Consider the following 23,757-nt stretch of genomic DNA (forward strand, 5'->3'; position numbering starts at 1 on the left):
AAACAGCTATTAACCGTGACTCTAAAGCCTGCAAAATGGAGGAACTTTGTCCCTATATGCTTTTGTTGCCTTTAAAAAGGAGGGAGACGTGAGGACTAAAAGCTTGTATTTCTCTTGACCTAAGCCCTACTTTCCTCATGGAGTCTGCATTTGTAGTGATGGACTTTTCAAAGACACCTAAGCAGGTGATGCCAGACTTCTATGGGAACTGGGGCTGTAACCTGCTTAAAAGATTTTGGAAATCCCACTGTAAGTCCCTAACCTATTCTGCCTACATTCAGTCTTCAGTCACTTATATCTGAGCACTTTAGGGAGACTTTGTACCTACCGTTATTTTAGAAAGACAGAATTTGAGGAGGCTGTCAGTTCAAAACCAGACTCTGATCTCTAAAGAAAAACAACTTACTGTCTTTAATATGGTCAAAAATGTTGTTCGTACTTAAGCCACTGAGCACAACGTTAATGCTTGCTTAGGGCTTTATAGCTTTAGGTGTCTATTCAACTGAACAGATGGAAAGTAATTGTACTAGAAGCCTTTGAATCTTCACATATCCAGGTACATAATGATCAGCCTAGTGCTAGCCCATATGGAAAGCATTAATGTTTAAGTACCTGTAAGCATGCTGGTATTGGTTTAAGTTAAAATCTTTAATAGAGTTACGGAGGCAAATTTGTGCTCTAAAGGGTTGGCTGTGGGTAGGAAACAGTTAAAGGGAATCCTAAACTTTGTCATCTAAGGAGTGCTGAAATTTGTGATTTCTTCTTTCTGTAAGCATTTACGCAGTTATCCTCTCAGAATAGACCCTCGTGCTGCCCCTTGACAGCGTTCCATTGTCATGTTAGGAATATAATGGAGCATAAAGGATATGGGGAGAGAATGAAGCAGTTTTGGATCATTGTGCATTCTATTTGATAAAGTGCTGGCGTCACAGAAATCAGTGAATACCAGTATCTGCTTCACTGAGGTCATGATTTTGCTTTCTGTTCATAGTCTTACTACTTAATTCCTGAGCTGCTTGAATAATTTAGATAGCAGGTCCCTATGACAAAGGAGAAACTGATAGCTGGAGGATTAAACAGTGAGACTTTTCAAAGAACAATGAGCTTGCAGCCAGTTTTACAGGGAAACAGAATGCATGAGTGTGCAAGATAAAAATAATGCTGATATCCTAAATATAGCCCGGGAGGTCAGCAACTGATTCGGCTGGTGCTTGCCTCATTGTCAGCCACCTATGGAGTTAAATCACAGTAAGACTGTCATTTCAGGGAACTTAACATATGGTAATCAGATACGTTAACATATGTTATCCTATTAACATATGGAGGAAGGAACACAGTTTGTAAAGGAACTTCTAAACGTGAAGTGAAAGGCAGCTGCTCTCATGTCGCTTACTCTTGTTAGCTTCAGTAGCTCTGAGTGCTGCTCATGTAACCAGCTCAGGAGGCTTTCCTGGTCCCATGCTCACAGGAATGCTACCCAAGGGGTAAGACTTCAGAGTCAATGGCAAACATTTCAGTGGTCCCTTTTCTAAGTCAAGTGTTCTGCTCATTGCCTTGGTTTAAATGTGTTTAAAACAATGCCCACTGCAGGAAGAACAACATCCCTGTGTTTGGGCTGACTTGAATTTGCACAATTTGGTTAATGAGCAGGAGCTCTGAAAAGGCTGATCTGCTGTGTCTGTTGGATGATTCCGTACTCCAGGTAGGATCTGTTCACACATGTTAAAAGCCCATTTCCTATGTATTTTTGTTTTTTTGTATTTCAGAATACATAGGGCCTACAGTATAGGAGTAAAACTCATGCGATAAGGACTTTAACTTTTGTATATTCTTTACTCAAATACTACCTGATAATTTTTTTAAATCTGCTCCTAAAGATTTTTTTATCTGTTTTCTTTCATGAGAGTGGAAGACTAAAAAGCTGCAAATATGAACTTAAAAACCTGTGCATTCAAGGAGAGGTTTCTGTCTGGATTATCTAGTCTTCTCTTGTTCTGCCCATTCCCATTTTATCTGTGAGTGAAAAACTGATGTTCGAGAGTCCCTTAAGTCCTAAGGCAGATCATATCAGATGCATATGTATGCACATAAATGGCAGAGAGACATTTATAGTAGAATAGTAGTATCAGCTGTGTTCTGGATGCATCTTTGTGATCTCCACAAGCACTTGAATCTGTTTCTGTTTCTCTAGCCATGTATGAAAAATGCAAGTCCATGCAACACTCATTCCATCTCTTAGCACAGTTTCTCTTTCTATGGAACAAGCTAACGCCTTTCTCCTTTCTCCTCCTCCTCCTTTCTTTTACTCAGCTAGAGGATGAAATTTCAACTTTGCGGCAAGTATTAGCAGCCAAAGAAAAGCACCTGGTGGAAATTAAACAAAAGCTTGGCATAAGTCTGATGAATGAACTGAAGCAGAACTTTAGCAAAAGCTGGCATGATATGCAGACAACTTCTGCGTGAGTACAAATCTTACACAAATTCATTCTTGTATGTTGTGTAGCGTATTGGTGGCATTGTCTTGATGAGCCCTCATGTGCAGCTTAGCAGTTGAAATACCTGCCAGCAGGAGCAGATGACAGGGATGAACACGTCAGGCTTCTTAAAACCTTAAGGAGTCATGGTGGGGGGAAAACTTCCACAGCAACAACAGTATGCTTTGCTACTCTGTTGAACTTTACTCTTACAAAATCACAGCAATTAAGACTGTCAGAGCATCAAGGAGGCTGTCTTCCTGTCCCATGACACATTCCTACTGAGTCCTTGGTGGGGAGAGAAAGAACTCTTTTTGATCTCAGTGTATTATACTTTTCAGCTTCTAAGGGAAACAATGCAAAATAAGGAGTTCCAAAATATCAGCAACCATTTAAACTGAAAAGTACTATCATCTCAATTGTAAAGAATACTGATAGAATTGGTATGATGCGTAACTATTTTAATTCCTGCTTTTAGTTGTCCAAAAGAAACAACAAAAAGCTGTGGGAATAACTTTACCACCTTTGACATTAGCATGAGTCCCATGTATGTCAAGTCCTTTGTTATTAGCCAGTAGTCTGTGGTTCGGCAAGTCACTTAAGCCTATCACAGCCTCTGTTTAACACTGTGCAGAATGGGTAACTCACTCACAAGAGTTCAGTGAAATTTGCCTTGTTTGTGTGTGGGTTCTCCCAATGAAAAGTAATTTAGGAGTGTAAAAAGCTGATACACCACTTTTCAATGCAAAAATGAGTACTGAAATTTTGGTGGTGGTAGTAGATTTGTTATTGAAATGGTTTTAATTTGATTTTTTTTTTTTTCTAGAAACAGACCAATTATACTGTGGCAGTCTGTAGTCTAACTCAGTTGCTGCCTTCCAGGAAGGTGCCTCTTAAAAATGCACTGATTGTCTGGGGAGCGCAATTCTTACTTGGGTTGCAGCTTGCTGCTAAGAACTGCTAGTGCAGGCCTTTTGTCTTGCGTAGGAAAGGAATTAAAAATGCTTGTTTAGAACTAGTGATAAGACCTACCCTGAATCTGCCACAAAAAAATGTTCAAACCCAGGACAGCCAGTGCTTCTTCTAAGCTTCAAACACTTTTTGCTTTGTATCTCCAATGTAAAAGCTGATGAAAAATGGAGTGTCACAGAAAGAGGTGACAAACAACCATGAATTCCAAAGCTCCAGGAAGACCACGGTAGTTACTGAGGGGCTGGTCGCAGCTTCGTACTGAGCTTTATACTCAAATGTATGAACACACTGTATTCCTCTAAAAATTCTTGGGCTGAATTAATGGCAACATTGGTAGAAAGGAGAAACAACCTTCCATCAAATGCAGTCTGAAAAGTTACTTTTTTTTTCTTGCAATTGACAATTGGATTTGAGACTTTCAGAGAGGAGCAAGAGTGAGGTACTCTGCAAACAGAGATGGGCTGGATGCTGACAGCAAGGCAGACAAGGCAGTGGCCTCATGCAAGGGTGCAGTCCCACAGTACCCAGACAGTGAAAGCAGAGCAGGGTAAGTTCAGTGATAGTAGACAGGGTCAAGCCAGGAGTCCAGTTCTCCAGACAAGTCTATAGTGATGAGGCAGGTCCCAGGTCAAGGCAGGAAGTCAAATCTGAAGGTCAGGTTCGGTGAGGTGCGTGGCCAGACACAGGCACACCTGTAATGTAACTCAAGCAAGGACTAAGGGCTTGAACACATTCTGAGCTTAAGTGCAGCTCCCAAATGAAGGCGGGAGGCACCCACCACGGCTTCTCCCAACTCTTTCTCACACAGCATTGTCACCACAGTCTGACCCAAGGTTGCACAGTTGCGCCATGTCAGAATTGGCCCTGAGAACAGGCAGCCAAAGCAATAGGAGTGGAGGAAGAGACTGCAGTGGAAAAAAGATTTGCAAAAATATACATTTTCCATTAAAATATTCATTTTTCCCTTTTAATGAAAGACACTTAACTACAGTGACTTCCATTTTTACTTGAAATTTAGTAGCACATTCCAAGACAGCTTTCCATTCTTCCTTCACAATGTTGACATTTCCCACAAGGATAAAGAGACTTGAGATTTTAACAGTAGGGTAGGTGCTCATCTTTAAGATGAGTTTCAAAAACAACAGGCCATTAGGCATTCAGTTTCCACAGTTAATTTTTTGGGCCTGAGCACAGAGCGTTCATCTGTGCCCTTGCAAATCCTGTTGTCTGTGGTCTGTGTAAGGTGCTGTATAATTCTGACTGACACTTAATGGTGCCAATGTAAATTGTAGAAATTCAGCATTCTTAAGAATGGATGTGTTAACTAATAGAGGTGATTCATTGTTGTTGCACCGAAATAGTAATGTGATAGTGTAACTCACCAAGATTCTCTCATTTAGTAAGGATGAAAAGCCTGTATTAAAAAAAATAAGTTCAAAATATTAACATGTCTGTATTTTAGGCTCCTATATCCACAATTAGTCACTTTAATTTTAAAAAAGACCTGATTTTAAGGAGGCAAATTTTATTTTTACCGAGTCTTAATGGGTTTTGCAGATGCTGTGCTCTTCTGGAAATTAAAGCCACTTTTCTTTAATGGGCAGATTTTCAAAGCCACAAAGAACAACTAAGCACCAGATTGTTTTCTTATTAATAATCTTTTCAAGCTCTCCATTTAGGGATGGATTCTTGGGGTTAGAGTAGACATAGAGATGGAGAAGTGGATTTCTATCCCAAGCAGTTATGTAGTATCTGGAAAACTGGTTAAGACTCAATACCTAAGTCATAGTTAGAATGGATGCCACCTGGAATGACTAAATGTAAACTTGGGCTCCTGGCTCTTTTTAAGCATCTAAGTCTTAAAAGGTTGGGCAGGTAGTTTAGGAGTTAGCCTAAGCATGCTTGACATGTAAATGTCAGAAATTATTATTGAAGGATTCTGTTATGATTAAGAAGAAAAAAAATAGTTTTCACAGTGATGAAAACCAGAGCTGGAAGTCAGTGGGCTGATGCACTTTATCATAGAGTCAAGATTTTAACAGGTTCAGCACACAGTGCTGTACAAAGTCTGTTTCCTTTCATGCTTCAAGATACGCAAAACCAATTCCCACCACCTCCAGTAGGACATTATATTTGCAACAGTAACATGCTGATTTTTTGTATCAAATCAGCTTTTATATCAGCTTTATTTTTTCCTAAAAAAAAAAAAAAAAAAAATGCTGTTTTTATTTTTCAGCTTAGTAGGAAATACACCTGGAAGTCATTCACTTATTATGATGACCAGAAGCATAATGCATTTTTCATATTCCATGTTCATTTCCTCTGCTATTCTTCAGTGCACTGATTTTTAGTATAGTGTGTGTGTTAAGGAAGGCAGGGGGCTTCTACTATAGAGCATATCAGTAACTAGAGAGCAAATGATTGCCTCAAGTTTAGTTTTCTTCCATGGTGATGAGGCATTCAGCTGGAATGACTTCACCCACACACCTTTTTTAAAGATCAGGTTTCCAGTGAACAGAGGTGGGTAGATATTCAGTTAGCTTCTAGCAATGCAGGGTTTTTCTATTTATGTTTTAAATATAGATAATTCTTATTTAGATGCTAGAAGCAAGATACTATTAGTGACTTTTAAGATCAGTTATTTTAGGGCAAGGAGTCATTAAAAATGTTTGTACAGTGATATTTGCAGAGACCATAATTGAATTTTTCTAATTAACATTTTGCTACAAAGGAAAGGTTTTATATAACCTGAATGCAGCATGTTTACTTAGTTAAACCTGTTTGATTGGTGGTGCTTCAATAAAGTTTCCACAGTGCTTTCTACAGTATTACTCAAAAAGTGCACCCTTCCATATTTCAGATTTTCACTGCATGGTACATTAAGGCATGAAGATGGATAGCTTCTGTGAAGAATGGCCTAGTTTTATACAGAGTCACAGAACAGATGGGTTTGGAAGGGACGTCTAGAGATCATCTAGTTAAACCCTCTGCTCAAAGCAGAGTCAGCTAGAGCAGGTTCCTTGGGACCATGTCCAGTCAGGTTTTGAGTATCTTCAAGGATAGGGACAACACAGTCTTTCTGGACAACCCATTCTAGTTGTTCAGTCATCCGTAGAGTATAAGTTTTTTCTTACGTTTAAATGGAATTTCCTGTATTTTGATTTGTGCCCTTGCCTCTCGTCCTGTCACTGGGCGCCACTGAGAAGAGTCTTGCTCCATCTTCTTCACACCCTCCCGTCAGATATTTATACACATTGATAAGATCCTCGCTCCCCCAAGCCTTCTGTTCTCCAGGCTAAACAGTCCTACCTCTCTGAGCCTCTCCTCTTACGACAGATGCTCCAGTCCCTTAATCGTCTTAGTGGCCCATCACTGGGCTCTCTCCAGCGCGTGCACATCTCTCTTGTACTGGGGAGCCCAGCACTTGATGCAGCACTCCAGGCGTGGCCTCACCAGGGCTGAGTAGAGGGGAACGTCACTTCCCTCAGTCTGCTGGCATCGCTCTTCCTAATGTCACCCAGGATACCACTGGCCTTCCTTGCCATGAGGGTGCATTGCTGGCCAGTGATCAACTTGGTGCCCACTAGGACCCCAAGTCTTTCCTGCAAAGCTGCTTTTCAGATGAATGGCCCCCAGTGTGTACTGGTGCATGAGGTTATTCCTCCCCAGGTGCAGGTCTTTGCATTTGCCTTTGTTGAACTTCGTAAGATTCACGTTGTCCCATTTCTCCAGCCAGTGAAGTTTCTCTGAATGGTAGCGCAAACTTCTGGTATACCAACCACTCTTTCCACTTTTGTATCATCTGCAGACTTGCTGAGGGTGTGCTCTGTTCCATCATCAAACAGCACTGACCATGGCATTGACCCCTGGGGGACCCCTAGTGACTAGCCTCCAGTGGGACGTTGTGTTGCTGATCACAACCCTCTTGAGCCTGGCAGTTCAGCCAGTTTGCAGTCCACTTCACTGTCCATCTATCTAGCCCATACTCCATCATCTTGTCTATGAGAATGTTATGGAGAGACAGTGCTGGAACTATTACTAAAGTCAAGGTAAACAACACTGCTTTCTCCTCATCCACCAAGCCAGTCATCTCATCACAGAATGCTACCAAGTTGGTTAAGTATGATTTCCCCTTCATAAATCCATGCTGATTACTATCTTCTTCTCCTTCACATGTCTAGAAATAGTATCTAGGATTAGTTACTCCGTCATCTTCCCAGGGATCGAGGTGAGGCTGACTGGCCTGTAGTTCCCTAGGTCCTCCTTCTGGTCCTCCTTAAAGATAAGAATGAGATTTGCTTTCTTCTGGTCACGATCGCCATGACCTTTCAAAGCAAATCAAGAGTGGCCTTGCCAGCCAGCTCCCTCAACACTGATGGGTGCATCCCATCAGGTGCCATGGACTCAAGTACATCGAGGTTGTTCAAATGTACCCTAATTTGGTCTTCGTCCACCGCGGTAAGTCATCTTTGCTCCAGATTTCCCACTGGTCTCAGGGGCCTTGGATTCCTGGGGGGTATCTTACCAGAAAAGACTGTTGCAAAGAAGGCATTGAGTGTCTTTTCCATGTCCTTTATCTCCAGCTTCCCTGCCTCATCTAACAGTGGTCTCACAGTTCCCTAGTCCTTCTTTTGCTGCTGATATACCTGTAGAAGTCCTTCTTGTTGCCATTCATGTACCTCACCAAATTCAACCCCAGATGGGCTTTGGCTTTCTTAACCCCATCCCTGCATGCTTGGAGAGTGTCTCTGTATTCCTCTCGGGTCACCTCTCTGTGCCTCCACCTCTTTTATGCGTCCTTTTTATATTAGTTTAGCCAGTAGCTCCTTGTTCATCCATGCAGGCCTTCTGCTGCCTTTGCTGGATTTCCTGTCTGTTGGGATGGACCATTCTTGACCTTGGAGATGATCCTTGAAAAGTAACCAGCTTTCCTGGATCCCTTTTCTCTCCAGTGCTATGTCCTTTGGGATTCCTCCAAGCAGATCCTTGAACAGGCCAAAGTCTGAAGTCCAGGGTTGTGAGCCTTCTTTTGCCCTCTCTGTCATCATAGGAGATCCTAAACTCCCCCAACACATGATTGCTGCAGCCAAGGCTGCTCCAGACTTTCACATCCTCAAGCAGTTCTTCCTTGTTTGTAAGTATAAAGTCCAGCAGATTGTCTCCTCTTACCACCTCCTCGATAGCCTGTGTTAGGAAGTTGTCATCAATGCACTCCAGAAACCTCCCTGATAGCTTGTTCAAGTGGTAGCTTGTATGTAAGAAGGCCTTATCTGCTTCTTCATGATCACGCAGTCTATAGCATATATCCACCGTGACGTTACCCATGTTGGTCTTCCTGCTAATCCTGACCCATAAGCTGGCGCATTACCCCTCCCTAGAGGGAGCTATGTGCATGGTCTTTCTTCAAAATGTTGGCAGCTGTTAGAAACATAGGCCATCTCTGATTTAGATGAATAACCTTTCAACCTCCACAGATGTATAGTAAAATAACTATAGGGGATAGCTTCTAGGGAGATGAAAATTTCTTTTTTTATATTCAGAACTGAAAAAACAGTGAGCAATCCAGACATTCAGACCACTGTAAGGAGGAATTCTGCTATGGTCAATAAATCATTAGAACAGTGAAAAACTTAAAAAAAAAAAAAGAAAAAAAAAAATCTCTCCTTAAGAGCTGCAGTAGTGGAATGAAGTGAAATGTCTCAAAGCCCATATTCTTGGTGATTCCAGGCATAGGATCAGGACTGCTTTGAGGTGATGGAAAGTGGAAACATACAAGAGTGCCAACTAAGATAGGAATCGCTCAAAGCTCTGTTTTTAGAATGACTTTTCATCTTTTGTCCTCACAGATGAAAATTTTCACATATTGTACAAACAGGAAATCTCATTAATTAGTGGCCGGAAACAAGAGACCTGCAAGTGCTAGCTCCTAACAGCATGTCTCCTAGACAGTGCCTTGGACTTTCTCAGGTGCTGGCTGTCTTCTGAAGCCTGTTTAGGAAGAGTCACTCAGAATAAACAGCTCTGTCATTACCTGAGATATTTACCAGAGATTTCAGAGAGGAACATTCAGCATGGACTGGGCCTCTCCCTCCAGAGACAGAAAAGGGATCTCCTGTGAGAGTACCAGTTGAAAACTATGCAAGCAAGATTAGTTCTCTTGGTAGGAGCCTGAGGATAATTGTATTACAAGATGTAAGATATGGATTTCCATAAGTAGTGAGAGTCTATGTTTTGTAATTCAAATTTCTGTCAGGTGATGAGAAAAGAGAAAGCAATAGTTGCACTGCAGGAGTTTAGGGATTAAAATAACTGTGGTACTTGTAGCCTTCATTAATATAACTTTAAATATATAGTAATGTGTTCTAGAGGATCCAGATTTTCTCAGGAAGTCAGCCATAATTTATGGACAGCAATAGTCCTGCTGTGACATTTAGGAAGTCTGCACACTGTGTTCCCACACACACTTGTAATGAGTGGTAGTAAAAGAAATGGGAGTGTTCATTGAAATGAGTAATCACCCTGTGATATTTTCTTCTTTAAATTTGCAAGTAAGTAAGTGTAGCAGTTCTGTAAGTAAAGCAAGCACAGTACCTGGTTGTGAGCATGTGCTATAGGGCAGTAAAGGGACCCTCACTTCCACTAACCTTCTGTGTCCTTTGGATCAGGCCAGCTGATGTTCGTGCCTTGCTCGCAGTCAATTTTTTCCATTTTTCCACATACAGCTCTGTCCTTGAACGTGGAAGGGTGAATGAAACATATGGGGTCATGGAAAATAAGTCTGAAAAGGGGCTTTGAAAAGTCACCTAATCCATGTCTTGGCTCAAGCCAATGAGTTGTAGCTTTTATACCTGGAGATGAGCACAACTGCTTGCTTTCCTCCATTCTATGCTACACTGCACAAATAGTGCCTTCCATATAATTGTAGCCCCGATTTTTGCATGGTTTTGAAGACTATAGCACAGGACTGCACAGAGTGATTGGCAGTGTTGTCTGGCACCTTTCCTGTCCCGTGACTTTAGCCAGCCTCCTGAGCAGTCTCCTGTTGTATGCTGCCTGTGGATTCCTGGCTTCGGGCAGATCCCCTGCGACCTTCCGAGTTTGTTCACTGAGCTCTGCCCTTCCTGTCACTATGGGAGAGGAACCACCTGGGGCATAGTTCCTTTGGCTGATTTAGGCATATATACACATATCCAAGTGCCAGCACAATTTCAATTAATTCTTAACACATTTGATAAAAGGAGAAATGGCTAAAAAATGCATCATGTTGTTTCTTTTTGAAGTCGGAATGAATTTCAGATGAACATTTAAAAAAAGAACCAAAAAACCCCCAAACCTTTTATTCATTTGTGGGCAGTATGGCAATATGAATGCTCTTAGAGCATGTGTTCTAAGTACATATTGTCTGTCATGCAGATGCATTAATTTCATTTGAACATTAGCATTATTTAATTAATACTAAGCCCTCTTTTTCCACAGAAAATCAATAGCAAAATGGTTTTATAGTTAAGAGTCTCTCAGAGACCCAGATGCTTTACATTCATTCCAGAAAATGTCATTCTTAAGGTGACTAATGGCTTGAGCACAAAAAAGAAGCAAGCTCCATAGGACATGGCTTGTGCCACCAGGCTCTGCTCTACAATATGGTTTCGTTGTTAATTGTTTGCATGTTGTTCCATCTTATGTAAGCTTTATCACAGAGGAGGGTTTGTCAAATGGATTAATTTTGCCAGCAAATGTTGATGGAGAGGCACAGCACTGGGTGAAGATGTACTAATTACCAGTATGTGTTGTCATATTTTACAGAAAATGATACTAAAATCTTTGTAAGTACTGTAGCAGGTTGAATGTGCAGCTTACCGTGCAAAATATGAATATTATATTTGTATCCTGCTTCTGTCAGCAGCACATGTTTGTGCCTATGAAAGAACATTAGACTTAACTCTTCTATGCAAAGGGCAACTCCTTACTGAGTTGATATGAGATCAAATGGCATGTAGTATGTTTATCCTGTCTTATCCTGCAGATATTGGTCATTTAAACGTCTAGTTCTCTGACCTCTCTGTAGGTCTGCAGGGTGGCTGTATTTTGTATGAAGAATAGCATGTTTCCTTCTCACTATGTTTTATATTTTCATGTTTTTTTTAACTGGCTATAAAATCATATAGTGAGACCTTGTTGTCCTAAGATAGTGCAACCTAAATACAGTACAAGAAACTGTCAGGTGAAAAAGCAATCAAAATATGCTGCAAATCTCTTGCCTATGGAGTACGTTACATTGCTGGAGATGTAAGTAGTCTTAAGAGCTTCCATTAAATCTGTTGGGAAGCGAATATTATCAAAATATAGCTGTATGATATCAGCATATTTTATGATGGCTTCTGATAACATCACTATTATTCACTATTGCTAATTTAAAGAAATTCTCTGTTTTAAACTAAACTGTGATCAGAAGTCGATAGGCAAAATTCTTAGATAAATGTCATGATCTGAAAAAGTTAATATTCAAAATCACAGAATCACAGAATGGTTGAGGTTGGAAGGGACCTCTGTACATCGTCTAGTCCAACTCCCTTGCTCAAGCAGGGTCACCTAGAACACATTGCACAGGATTGTGTCCAGATAGCTTTTGAATATCTCCAAGGATGGAGACTCCACAGCCTCTAAGGGCAATCCCTTCTAGTGCTCAGTCACCCTTGCAGTAAAGAACTTTTTCCTCATGTTCAGACAGAACTTCCTGTATTTCAGTTTGTGCCCATCACTGGGCACCACTGAAGAGAGTCTGGCCCCATCCTTTTTACACCCTCCCTTCAGATACTTATACACATTGTTAAGATCCCACCTCAGCCTTCTCTTCTCCAGGCTGAACAGTCCCAGCTCTCTCAGCCTTTCCTTGTATGAGAGATGCTCCAGTCCCTTCATGATCTTAGTAGTCCTTTGGTGGACTTGCTCCAATAGCTCCATTTCCCTCTTATATTGGGGAGCCCAGAACTGGACACAAAGGTGTCCTCACCAGAGCTGAGTAGAGGGGGGGGATCACCTTCCTCAGCCTTCTGGCAATGCTTTTCTTAATGCAACCCAGGATACCCTTGGCCTTCTTGGCCACCAGGGCACATTGCTGTCTCATGCTCAATTTGTTGTCCACCAGGACTCCCAGGTCCTTTTCCACAGAGCTGCTTTCCAGCAGGTCAGTCTCCAGCCTGTTCCAGTGCCCAGGTGAAGGACCCTGAAATTCCATTGGTTAAATTTCATGAGGTTCCTCTCTGCTCATCTCTCCAGCCTGTCGAGGTCCCTCTGAATGGCAGCAGAGCCCTCCGGTGTGTCAGCCACTCCTGCCAGTTTTGTATCATCAGCAAACTTGCTGAGGGTGCACTTGGTCCCTTCATCCAGCTCATTGATGAATAAACTGAACAAGATTGGACCCAGTATTGACCCCTAGGGGACACTGCTAGCTACAGGCCTCCAACTAGACTTTGCACCACGGACCACAACTCTGTGAGCTCTGCCATTCAGCAAGTTCTCAATCCACCTCGCTGTCTACTCATCCACCGGCGCTTCCTGAGCTTGCTTATGAGGATGTTATGGGAGACAGTGTCAAAAGCCTTACTGAAGTCAAGGCAGACAACGTCCACTGTTCTCCCCTCATGTCCCAGCCGGTCATCCCATCATAGAAGGCAATCAGATTGGTTAAAGTTGATTTCCCCTTCATAAATCTATGCAGACTACTCCTGATCACCTTCCTGACCTTCACATGTCTGGAAATAGTATCTAGGATTAGTTACTCCATCACCTTCCCAGGGATTGAGGTGAGGCTGACTGGCCTGAGTCCTCCTCCTTGCCTTTTTTGAAGACTGGAGTGACATTTGCTTTCTTCCAGTCCTCAAGCACCTCTCCTGTTCTCTATGATGAATTTCTTTCCAAGATGATTGAGAGTGGCGCAGCAATGACATCCGCCAGCTCCCTCAGCATTCATAAATGATTTTTAACTCAATCATCCTCCACCGAGGGAAAGTCTTCCTTTCTCCAGACTTTCTCCCTATTCTCCAGGGCCTGGGATTCCGGAGGGCTGGTCTTAGCAGTAAAGACTAAAGCAAAGAAGTCATTCAGTATCTCTGCCTTCTCTGTATCCTTTGTCACCAGGGCCCCTGCCCCATTGAGAAGGAGGCCCACATTTTCCCTAAACTTCCTTTTGTTGCTGATGTATTTGAAGAAGCCCTTCTTGCTGTCCTTAACATCCCTTGACAGATTAAACTCCAAATGGGCTTTGTCCTTCTTAGTCCCATTCCCGCATACTCAGACAATATTCCTATTTTCCTCCCAAGTGGCCTGTCCCTGCTTTCACCTGTACACTTCCTTCTTCTCTGAGTTTTGCCAAGAGCTCCTTGTTCATCTATGCAGGTCTCCTGCCCCCTTTTCTCAACTTCTTGCTCCTTGGGATGCACCGTTCTTGAGCTTGGAGGAAGTGACCCTTGAATATTAACCAGCTCTCTTGGACCTCTCTTCCTTCTAGGGCCCTATCCCATGGGATTCTTCCAAGAAGGACCTTGAGGAGGCCAAAGTTTGCTCTCCTGAAGTCAAGGGTTTAACTCCTACTTTTTGCCCTGCTTCCTCCTCACAGGATCCAGAACTCCACCATCTCATGGTCACTGCAGCTAAGGCTGCTCCCAACCTTCAGATCTCCAACCAGCCCTTCCTTGTTTGGTAGTAGAAGGTCCAGCAACGCACCTCTCCTCCTTGGCTTCTCCATCACCTGTGTCAGAAAGTTACCATCAGTGCTCTCCAAGAGCCTTCTGGATTGCTTTTGCCTTGCTGCGTTGTTCCTCCAGTGGATATCGGGGTGGTTAAAGTCCCCCATGAGGACCAGGGCCTGTGATCGTGAGGCTACTTGAAGCTGTAGAAAGCCTCATTACTTCATCTTCCTGATCAGGTGACCTGTAGCAAACACACACAACAGTGTCACCCATGTTAGTCTGCCCCTTAATCCTTACCCATAAGCTCTCAAACTGCTTATCGTCCACCCCTAGGCAGAGCTCCACACATTCCAGTTGCTCTCTCACATAAAGGGCAACTGCCCCTCCTCACCTTCCTGGCCTGTCCTTCCTAAAGGGCATGTAGCCATCCATGGCAGCATTCCAGTAATGCGAGCTACCCACCATGTCTCCGTAATCGCAGTGAGATCATAGCCCTACAGCTGACCACAGATCTCTGATTCCTCCTGTTTGTTCTCCATGCTGTGTGCATTTGTGTACAGGCACTTCAGAGAGGTATTTGAGCACGCTGATTTCCCAGAAGGGGTGCAAGAGGTTTCCCCATAGTCTTGTCTTGTAGGTGCTTCCTTAGCTGCGTGCAATTGCTTGAAGTATCCCCACTTGAGCCCTGTTTTGGTGACTATATAGTCTCTATAACTCTTCCTTTCCCCCATCTTTCCTAGTTTAAAGCCCTCCTTACCAGGTTGGCCAGTGTGTTGGCAAAGATGCGTGTGCCCCATTTAGTGAGGTGTATTCCATCTCTCCCAGTCAGTTGTCAATCTTCAAACAGGGTCTCATGGTCATAGAAACCAAAACCCTGCTCCTGACACCATCTGTGCAGCTAGTTGTTTACTTGCAGCATCCATCTACTCCTCCTCCCATCCTTCCCTCTTGCTGACTGGATCAAGGAGAAAATGACCTGGGTCCCCACACCCCTGACCACCATCCCTAGAGCTCTGTAATCCCATTTGATACTTTCCAGGTTGCTCTTGGCAGTATCACTGGTGCCCACCTGGAAGAGCAACAAGGGGTAATAGTCGGATGGATGGACAGGCTTCAGCAGTCTTTCCACGACACCTCGGATCCGAGCCCCCAGCAGGCAGCAAACATGTCTAGACAAGAGGTCAGATTGGCACATGGGTGCCTCTATCCCCTGCAGTAGGGATTCACCCACAACAATCACTCGCCGCTGCTTCCAGATGTTCCTGCATGTCACAGGGTCCATCAGCCCAGGTGCTTCACTTGAAGCCATGCCCAGTTCCTCCTCAGCTTGGAGGGCACTGAACCTGTTCATCAACTGCAAGTTTTCAGAAGGAGCAAGAGCCTTTCTCCTCATGAAAAGTGACCAGTTTCCAGCCTTCATCTTCTACAGAGTTGTGACTTACTGTTGCAAGTGCCACAGAGCCTGCCTGCCTCTCCGCTGCTATTGGGGGGGGGGGGGGGGGTTTAGACTCTTGAAGCTGTAGGGTTTCTGAGAATATGCTATCTATCTCGCACTCATCTTCTAGGATGCTATGCAGCCTGCTTACTTCCTCTCAACTCCTTTACGTGGCAACACAGCTCATCAACAACAGCACATCTTCTGCAGAAAATTTGACTGCCAGCCTCAGCCCCACGGAGAGGTCCCAGGCACTCCTTGCAGCCTGAGACCTGCAAAGCTGCATCCACCTTCCAAAGGTCTGTCTGGGTGGAAGCCTCCGACATGGCAGATGCAGATGGTTACTGGGGAATGCACTCTGTGGCATGTCATAACTGTATCTGAGGAAGTGTACACTACTATGACTGGAGATGAGGGCCCCTTCTTTGTGCCCTGCTGTGCAAACTGCTGCAACTGTTGGCTGCCTCCGGTGACACGGGTTAGTTTGATTTGCAGGTTAATTGTGACAGCAGGTCATTTACCATGTTTGTTTAATCCTGTGTGTCTGTTAAATAAATTGTAAGTATTTGTTAGGAAGTGCTAAGTGAAAAGAGTGAAATGTGGTCTTTGTTAGGCACTGCCAGTAATCCTCTTGTTCTGTGGAATATGTTTAGGTGCTGCAAAAACAGGGAATTTATTCCTACTCATAACTGTATAAATCAAGTCGTCTGTTTCAAGTTAGCCTGTTTCTACTTTTGCTAATGGACATCTGGGATAATTCTACTAAATTGGAGGGGGAGAGGGGCATTTACAATGGCTTTTTATCAGTGTAAGAAAGAAAGGAATAAAGCCTAATGATGCACCTGTGTAAAATGTCCACTGTGGGTCAGACAGAAAGAAAGTATTTCTTGAATCTTTGTGTCCTAAATTCACTGAGTTTCTGTTTCTGCTGGAGCTTTTCTGCCATAGGGTTCAGGGTCACCTACCTTATCTCAGTCAGTGACTGACTGACTGTGGAGATGTTTTCACTGTCCTGATAATCTAGGCTGTCAGTACTTGCAAAATAGTTGCCAATAACATCTGCTCAAAGAGTAAGAATATGATGGAAGTGTAGATCACATCATTTAGCATGTGCTGCATTGGCAGAGGAAGGAGGAATTGAGGAAAGCCATAGGTACAACACTTGTTCTGTCTCCCAGGAATAAATATTCTTAACTGGAATAGCGAATTTCATTGCTACTCTTAGCAGTTTCTGAAAACTAAGTGTTCAGCATTAAAACCCACAAACTGCTGTGTGTTATGGAAGAATGTGAAAATTTTTGGCTCAGATTATTAGTGCCGAATACAACTGAGAAGATTCCCAGAAGTCAGAAAGAATATGTCTAAAGAGATCATTCTTTACTGGAGTATTTGGCAGGTATCAAATGAATGTTGTAAATGTGAACATAACTACGATGATAAAAATATTTGAACCAAAATACTGTACTGTATATTAATAGAGATCATTACTGATTACAGTGAGGCAGTGTGCTCTATGGAGACATCATTTATTTATGAAGAAGGCACAGTGATACGGATAATGGTAGAGGGGCAAGTATGGGAGGGTGATTTTTAAGCTAACCATTAGTGAGGTTTTCTGAGATGCAGATTACTGTTCTTGTCTCTGCTGGCAGGTATTGCTTGTTGCACTTTACATTTTTACTTTTTTTTTACTGTTCCTCAGAGATCTTTTTGAGCATTGCTGAAGTGGGGAGGTGTTTCCATATCAGAGGTCATTTTTCTGGTGCTGGCACTCAAAAAAGACCAATTGTGTAACAGTCTTAGCTGGATTTACACTGTTACATAACATCAGAAGTATTAGGAACATAAATGCAGTTTCCATTTCTTTCTTCCTAGTAGAAATACCATGGGATCTATACAGAAAATGCGGTAATAGTTGGAATGCCAAAATCAATCTCACGTTTTTTCCTAAAGCTAAACATGGCCATTGGCAAAATGAACTCCAAGGTGTCTTGTTCAAAAAATTAGCTCAGAATGATAATCTGCAAGCTATTTTACTATTTATAGTCAACCTGAACTTAAATAGTGTTTGTTTCTAGAGATATTTTTACCTTGGTTATGACTTTCATTGAACATATGCATAATTTTAATATATTTTTTGTATGGTTGGTGGGACACTTTGATGAAAAAAAAAAAAAAGAGGCTAATCTTTATTACAGTCCTGACCCCTAGAGCATTCCTGCTTGGAATTTTGCTGATTCTCTGATTTCTGACTCAGAACCCCCCAAAAAGGGAGGGAGGGGGGAAGCATTGGGGATAGCTCAACATATGCAAATGCAAGTTAGGATAAGGGTTCAGCCTAATAGGAGTCTCTCTGATGTTTAGAAACAGGCTAAAGGATTGAACACAGTAATTGGCAGAAAGAGGCAAGCTCCCTCTTGCCTGCATTCTCACAGAGGAGAGTGTGAACCAGCTCTGACTGATGAGGCTGGGTATGTTTGTGCAGAGATGGTTTATGTCCAGATAGGTTGGGGTATAGATAAAGTGAGCTTGGCTCTGCTATGAAGGATCTTTTAGACCTGGAAGTCAAGTTTTGACCCTCATTTTTGTGATCAGCAAAATTCCACTTGTGTTGAATGGATTCGTAATCTTTTCCATTAGGTTAATGTTTAAAGATGTGTATGCAACAATACAGGCATTATATACACTTCTGTATATATAAACTCATAGGTATTAGAATATTTGATTTTTTTTCATATATCAACACTTTTCAAAAGGTGTATGCTCATAGTTTGACTGAAGCATCATTAACATTTATTTTAGGGTCTTATAGCACTCTAACTTATATAAGAGTATGTCCACTGTCAAGCACAGCAAGAGAATGCCAGAGTGATTAAATGAGTTAAGCTAGCAAATGAGGCCTCTGTGAAATACGAGCATTGCAACCTTACTTTGTCCAAGTGACAAACAGCAGGACTGATGGGAAAGAAGACTGACTAAAAACAATCTCTTGGGTCTTCTCTGCACTCTACCCCGAAAAAGGCGCAATACAGCTGGCATAACCAGTGCTTCTTACTTTCTAATTATAATTTGTGCTCCTTCTGTAACTGTTACAATATTTTACCCCTTGTCATCATTCTAACGTTATTGCTTACAGTTAATTCAGTTTATCTAATTTCTGGTGTCTTGGGGTTTGGTATCCTGGTCTAAGGTGCTCCTCTAGACTCCCACTCTGGTCAGTGGAAACAGAGACAGGCACTTTCACAGACTGAGTTGTTTCACCTGGTAGTTACTGTATCTTCTTAAGTGGTCAGTAGTCTGGAAGATATTTTGTGGGTTAGGACCATATAATCAAAGTATGTGTGCTGTGGTAAATTGATTGTGGATGCAATATTGTCTAAAAGTATAGAGCTTTACTTGCTATCTGCCTTTCTAACCCATGGTCTGTACAACAGAGGCTAAGGACTTTCAACAATAGATATTACCAAGGCTAAAAGGACTTGACATAAATATGATGTGCTGTACAGCAAATGTTAATCTTCTTTTACTTCCCCTCCTTTCTCTACAAAGTTGTATTGTTTTCATATACCTAAAACTAAGAATAAAATAGTCTGTTTCATGAATTAGGCAGTGTGATTTTTTGTTACTCTCTAGTGTGTTTTGGAATCTTAAAGAATTTGCAATCTTTTGCAGTCTTTACAATCTTAAAAAATTTGTCCAAAAGAGAAGTGGGACCAATGAAATTATATTTCTGAATTTTTCGTGATCATTTCTGCAGTGCTTGTCTGCAAAGACATACCACAGGATACAAGACTGATTATAAAATGCTATCCTTCTATTATTAGGTCAGTATTCTAATTCTGAGCTTGTTTGCGTCACTGAGAGCGTCAGTTAATTTCCTAGGAGGGAAGCCTCTGACATACTCAAAACCAGTTTACTCAGCAAAAAAGCATCCATACAACAAAACTGATTCATTACTCTGAGAATGTAATTTAATCATACTGAATGGTCTTTGTGGGTTAAGGCCTATCTTCCAGATCAGTAAATTAAGATGATTCTGTAGGCAAATGTGTACTCTATATATACATGTATGCTGTGCTTCTTAGCTGATGCAAGTTTACTCTAATTGTGTCAAACAAGTATTCAGCAAGCCATAACTAATCACTGCCTTCTACATTTGAACAGTTTGCACTGACCAGAGAAGGTTATCTGCCAGGGGGGAGAAACAGTGAAGGATTGCTCTGGAGGGTGTTTTGCTCACATTAGGATTAAACTGCACTTAGGAAGCTGTGTAGGAGTGGGCATCTTTGTAATTCGTTTTATGCTACAATTATTACAATTCTTAACCCTTTAGTGGATGAGACTTTAAGATGTAGAAATAAGAGAAAAGGGAATTGCAGGGGATTGCAGGGGATTCTAGCCTCTGTTTCTTAATATTTGGCACTATTTCTGTTCCTGTTTTCTTTTCTTTTTTTTTCCTCCAGTTACAAGAAAACACACGAGACCCTGAGCCATGCAGGACAGAAGGCCACAGCAGCTATCAGCAACGTAGGAACTGCTATCAGCAAGAAGTTTGGAGATATGAGGTATAGGGATCTGCTGCTTCTTTGGTCTTATTTTGAGGAGGAAAAGGACAATAAGTCTATCACTGTTCCTTCTACACTAGCGTTTTAAAGTTTCAACTAGTGCTCATAATTGTAGTAGTATATTCACAGTTCCAGCTGAAAGGAAAGGGCAACTGTGAATAAAAATATAATTCTTGTTTCAGTCCTGGATTAAAAAAAAGACAACTTGGAAATCCCCTTTTGAATAATTTTGCAATCCCAGGAAAGTGTACAAATAAAATGGAAGAAAAAGATGCAGTTAAATCTTCATTAACTTAATTTTATTCATAAATAAGTTCTGGAGACAAACATTATCTAAAGAAAACAAGCCTGCCTGGAGGTCTTCTTGGAAAGATAAATCAAAAAGGATTTCAGGCTATTTTTTATCAGCTTTTTCAAGTTGTAGAAAGGATAAAATAAAAATAGTACCATATCCTGAAGTCAGGTTTTATTACTTACTAAACTGTTACTGCCTTTTCTCCTCTTACTTGTTCTGTTTCCCATCATCTGCATACTTCGTGTATTTGTTTCTAAATGTTTTGAAGTTTTAATATTTTATCTATCTGAAAGGCTTTTGCCTCTTGCCCTTGGCTTTCAGTCTGCTGGTCCAAGCCTACTAAGATAGAAGACAAAGTTTTATTGTTCAGCTGTATTCATAAAAAATAGGTATGATGAAAATAGTAGGAGTTTAGGGCAGTGGGAAAATTGTTATTTAGATGTGTGACTTAAATGCCAGGTTTTATATGTTAATGTATCTTTAAAATGTTGATCTTAGAGTTCCTCAAAATGAGAAGATAAATGAAGAAACTGTACATCATAATAAGCTAGCACTTCAGCTTTCAGGTTGGTAGTAGGAGTACAAATTTCTTTTCAGGTGTTTTAGGGAGTTGATTTTTTTTGTGATGAAATAAATGGATACAGACTGCATATTGTTTGAACTGCAGGATTAGGGTCTCATTTATTAGCGATATCAGCATATACTCACTTTTTTGGTAATTTTGTAGTGCAAGAAGTAACTGTATACTAAGAACTGTGTGAATTCATTTCACAGTATTTCAAATACAGATATGTTGTTGCTGCAAATGGTTGAAGCATTTTTCCACTTTTTTATTTTTAATCTGAATCTTTAGAAATCCTTGTAGAGTCCCTCCTTCATACCTACCTTTTACATACAGCTAAATAAACCCTGTATAGAAATATTACAGCTGTTCTTCTGGGTGAAACTATGAAAGAAAAATCTGCTTTACAATGACTTTTTCACATTTCAATTTAAAGTGGAATTCTAGTGAGTGACTTACAACCAGGATAAGCTAAGAATTGTTTGACTCAGTACAGTTAAACATCCATAGGCAGCATATGCCTAGAAAAGGTATAACAACAAGGACCCATGCAGTTGTATTTTCTTGGGCACATTCTTCAAGCTTTCAGCAATCTGTCAACTGAGAATGTTTTAAAACAGAGGTGACACTTTTCATTTAAAAGTCTTTGATGGATTCTTCTTCATGAATTTATCAGTTTTTTCAACTTAAATGAGTTTTTGGCATTCATAACACCTCATGACCACCCAGATTAGCAGACAGTTTTGTGGTGAAGAGGTTTGTGTGATTTATTTATTTATTTTCTATTCTGAATCTCTACCTTGTCTGCCTTCCTTCGATGCCTTCTGTTTCTTCTGTTGGGAGAAACAGTGAATTTACTTCTCTCTACTTATCCTTTCCTTGAAGTCACTCATGATTTCCTGTAGTTTTGTTGTATTGCCCTTCAGCTACGTCTCTTCCAGGCTGAGGCTCCAGTCTATTTAGTTGCTTATCATACCAAAGCTGTTTTCTACCTTTGTTTATTCTTATTAGGAGTGCCTTCTCTGCACTCCTAATTGTACTGTATGTTTTTGAGAAATGCATGATGAGATGCGCATGCAGCACGTGGCACAAACATATTTTTGTTTTATCTTCCGTTCTTTTCCTAACACCTCCTCATGTAACCAAGGCAAACCCACTGCTTAGTGGACAGGTCCTGTTGCTGCTTCTCTGCTCTGGATCCCAGAGCTGTGGTCACAGAATTGTTGTGCAAATACCTTGGACGCTGGTTTTTGATCATAGGAGGAGGACTCTGACTATTCGGTACTTCCCAAGTCCTGTTACGTGGGCTTTGCATAGGGTTTGAGATTAACTGCAAAGGGAGAAATATCTTTGCTGTAATATAGTGTGTCCTTTAATACTTAACATGACTGCTAACCAATTCTTTCATCCTACGTATCAGTCCCCTCCCCACCATGATCATCATGCTTCTGACTAGCACTTGGAAAGCAGCTGGGCAGTATTTATCCCATTAGCCCTTTAGCCAAGGGCTGAAAGCAGAGGCTAAATCCATAAGCATTTTGATTAATCAAGAAGCTTGATTCTAGTAGCTTTTTTTGCCCACATTGATTACCTTATACCTGGTTGGGAATTTTTCAAGAAAATACAAACTGACCTGCACTGACATTTTTTGTGGAAACATACTGATTTTAATTAAGTGTTCAGTAAGGAGAGTTTTCTTGACAAGTGACAATGAAGAAGCAAGCAGCATAGCTAGTATCTCATAGTTACATAAAGTATGGTATGAATTGGGTCTTCTACATCTGCTGAACATCCCAAATCTAGAGTAATAGTCAGTATGCTTACCTCAACAGCAAGGCTGGCCTAAGATCTTGGCTCAACTTGGGCAGGTGCAGCTCTATGTTGGGTTACACTGTAAACCTTATTACTTAAATGACCTAGGTTAAAAATCCCCCCCATTCCCACTCTAATGCCAGCTGTGTTTGGGGGAGTGAGCTCTAGGGAGGCATGCTTTCTTTGTGTCATTGTTTGCTTGCTTTTTTTCTAATCCAAATAATTTCATTTCATTTCATTTCATTTCATTTCACTGGTCTAGCATATGGATTATCTCTGCCCCTTCCCATAATACTGTTTTAAACACACATTAGACTCTGGCTTGATTCTCTTGTTTAGGCATTAAGATTGATAGTCACCAATGACATCCAGATGCAAATCCCTGCTCTGCTTTCATTCAGAGCAGACACTTGAAACTGATTTCTAAAATCCAGATGATCATCATCATTCCCAGTATGTTCAGCGGTCTGGCATGTTTGGCCTTTACCCCTGTGGCAGTAAGGATTTTGAAAGGGCTTGCAGTCAGCCCGATTCTGAATAATGAAACCTAACTTCTTTGTGAAAAAAAAATCTATTTCCCAGGCTACCTGCTATGTCAGCTGGGCAGAGCATCACATTAAAAACGTTTACTTTTGTTCTGAAGAAGCAAGGTCTTAACTGATAATCCAAAAGATATTTCACACTGAGTTATCTCTGAAAATATTTACTAAAATGTATCAACAGCAGGCCAGATGAACTTCCCCTGAATGTTCTATTCTGCTTTGTTAGGATTTCAAGAAGATGAAGTCTACATGAAGGAAGGAGAAGTGGCAAAATCCTCTCTCCCCTATGTCCCAATGAACAGAGAAACCACTCTTCTGGGGGCAAAATCCTTTTCATGCAGCTGCCATGCTCCTCTTTCCTCCCCAACCTTAGCTACCCAGTGCTGCAACCCTCTAACTTATTTTGTAGGTG

At 41.4% G+C, this 23,757-nt stretch overlaps 1 protein-coding gene across 5 annotated transcripts in view; it reads left to right on the forward strand.

The window, feature by feature from the left end:
• Positions 1-23,757, forward strand: part of TPD52L1 (TPD52 like 1) — a 63,960-nt gene that overhangs the window by 25,810 nt on the left and 14,393 nt on the right. For 4 of the 5 annotated variants that reach the window (XM_026105045.2, XM_026105046.2, XM_026105047.2 and 1 more), the window contains 2 exons: positions 2,311-2,459; positions 20,033-20,134. In XM_026105045.2, the coding sequence (XP_025960830.2) occupies positions 2,311-2,459; positions 20,033-20,134 (251 nt within the window). The remainder of the gene's footprint in view (positions 1-2,310; positions 2,460-20,032; positions 20,135-23,757) is intronic. The other variant, XM_026105048.2, reaches the window with a different exon arrangement.

The sequence above is a fragment of the Dromaius novaehollandiae genome, chromosome 3, assembly GCF_036370855.1.
Source record: "Dromaius novaehollandiae isolate bDroNov1 chromosome 3, bDroNov1.hap1, whole genome shotgun sequence".
NCBI lineage: Eukaryota > Metazoa > Chordata > Aves > Casuariiformes > Dromaiidae > Dromaius > Dromaius novaehollandiae.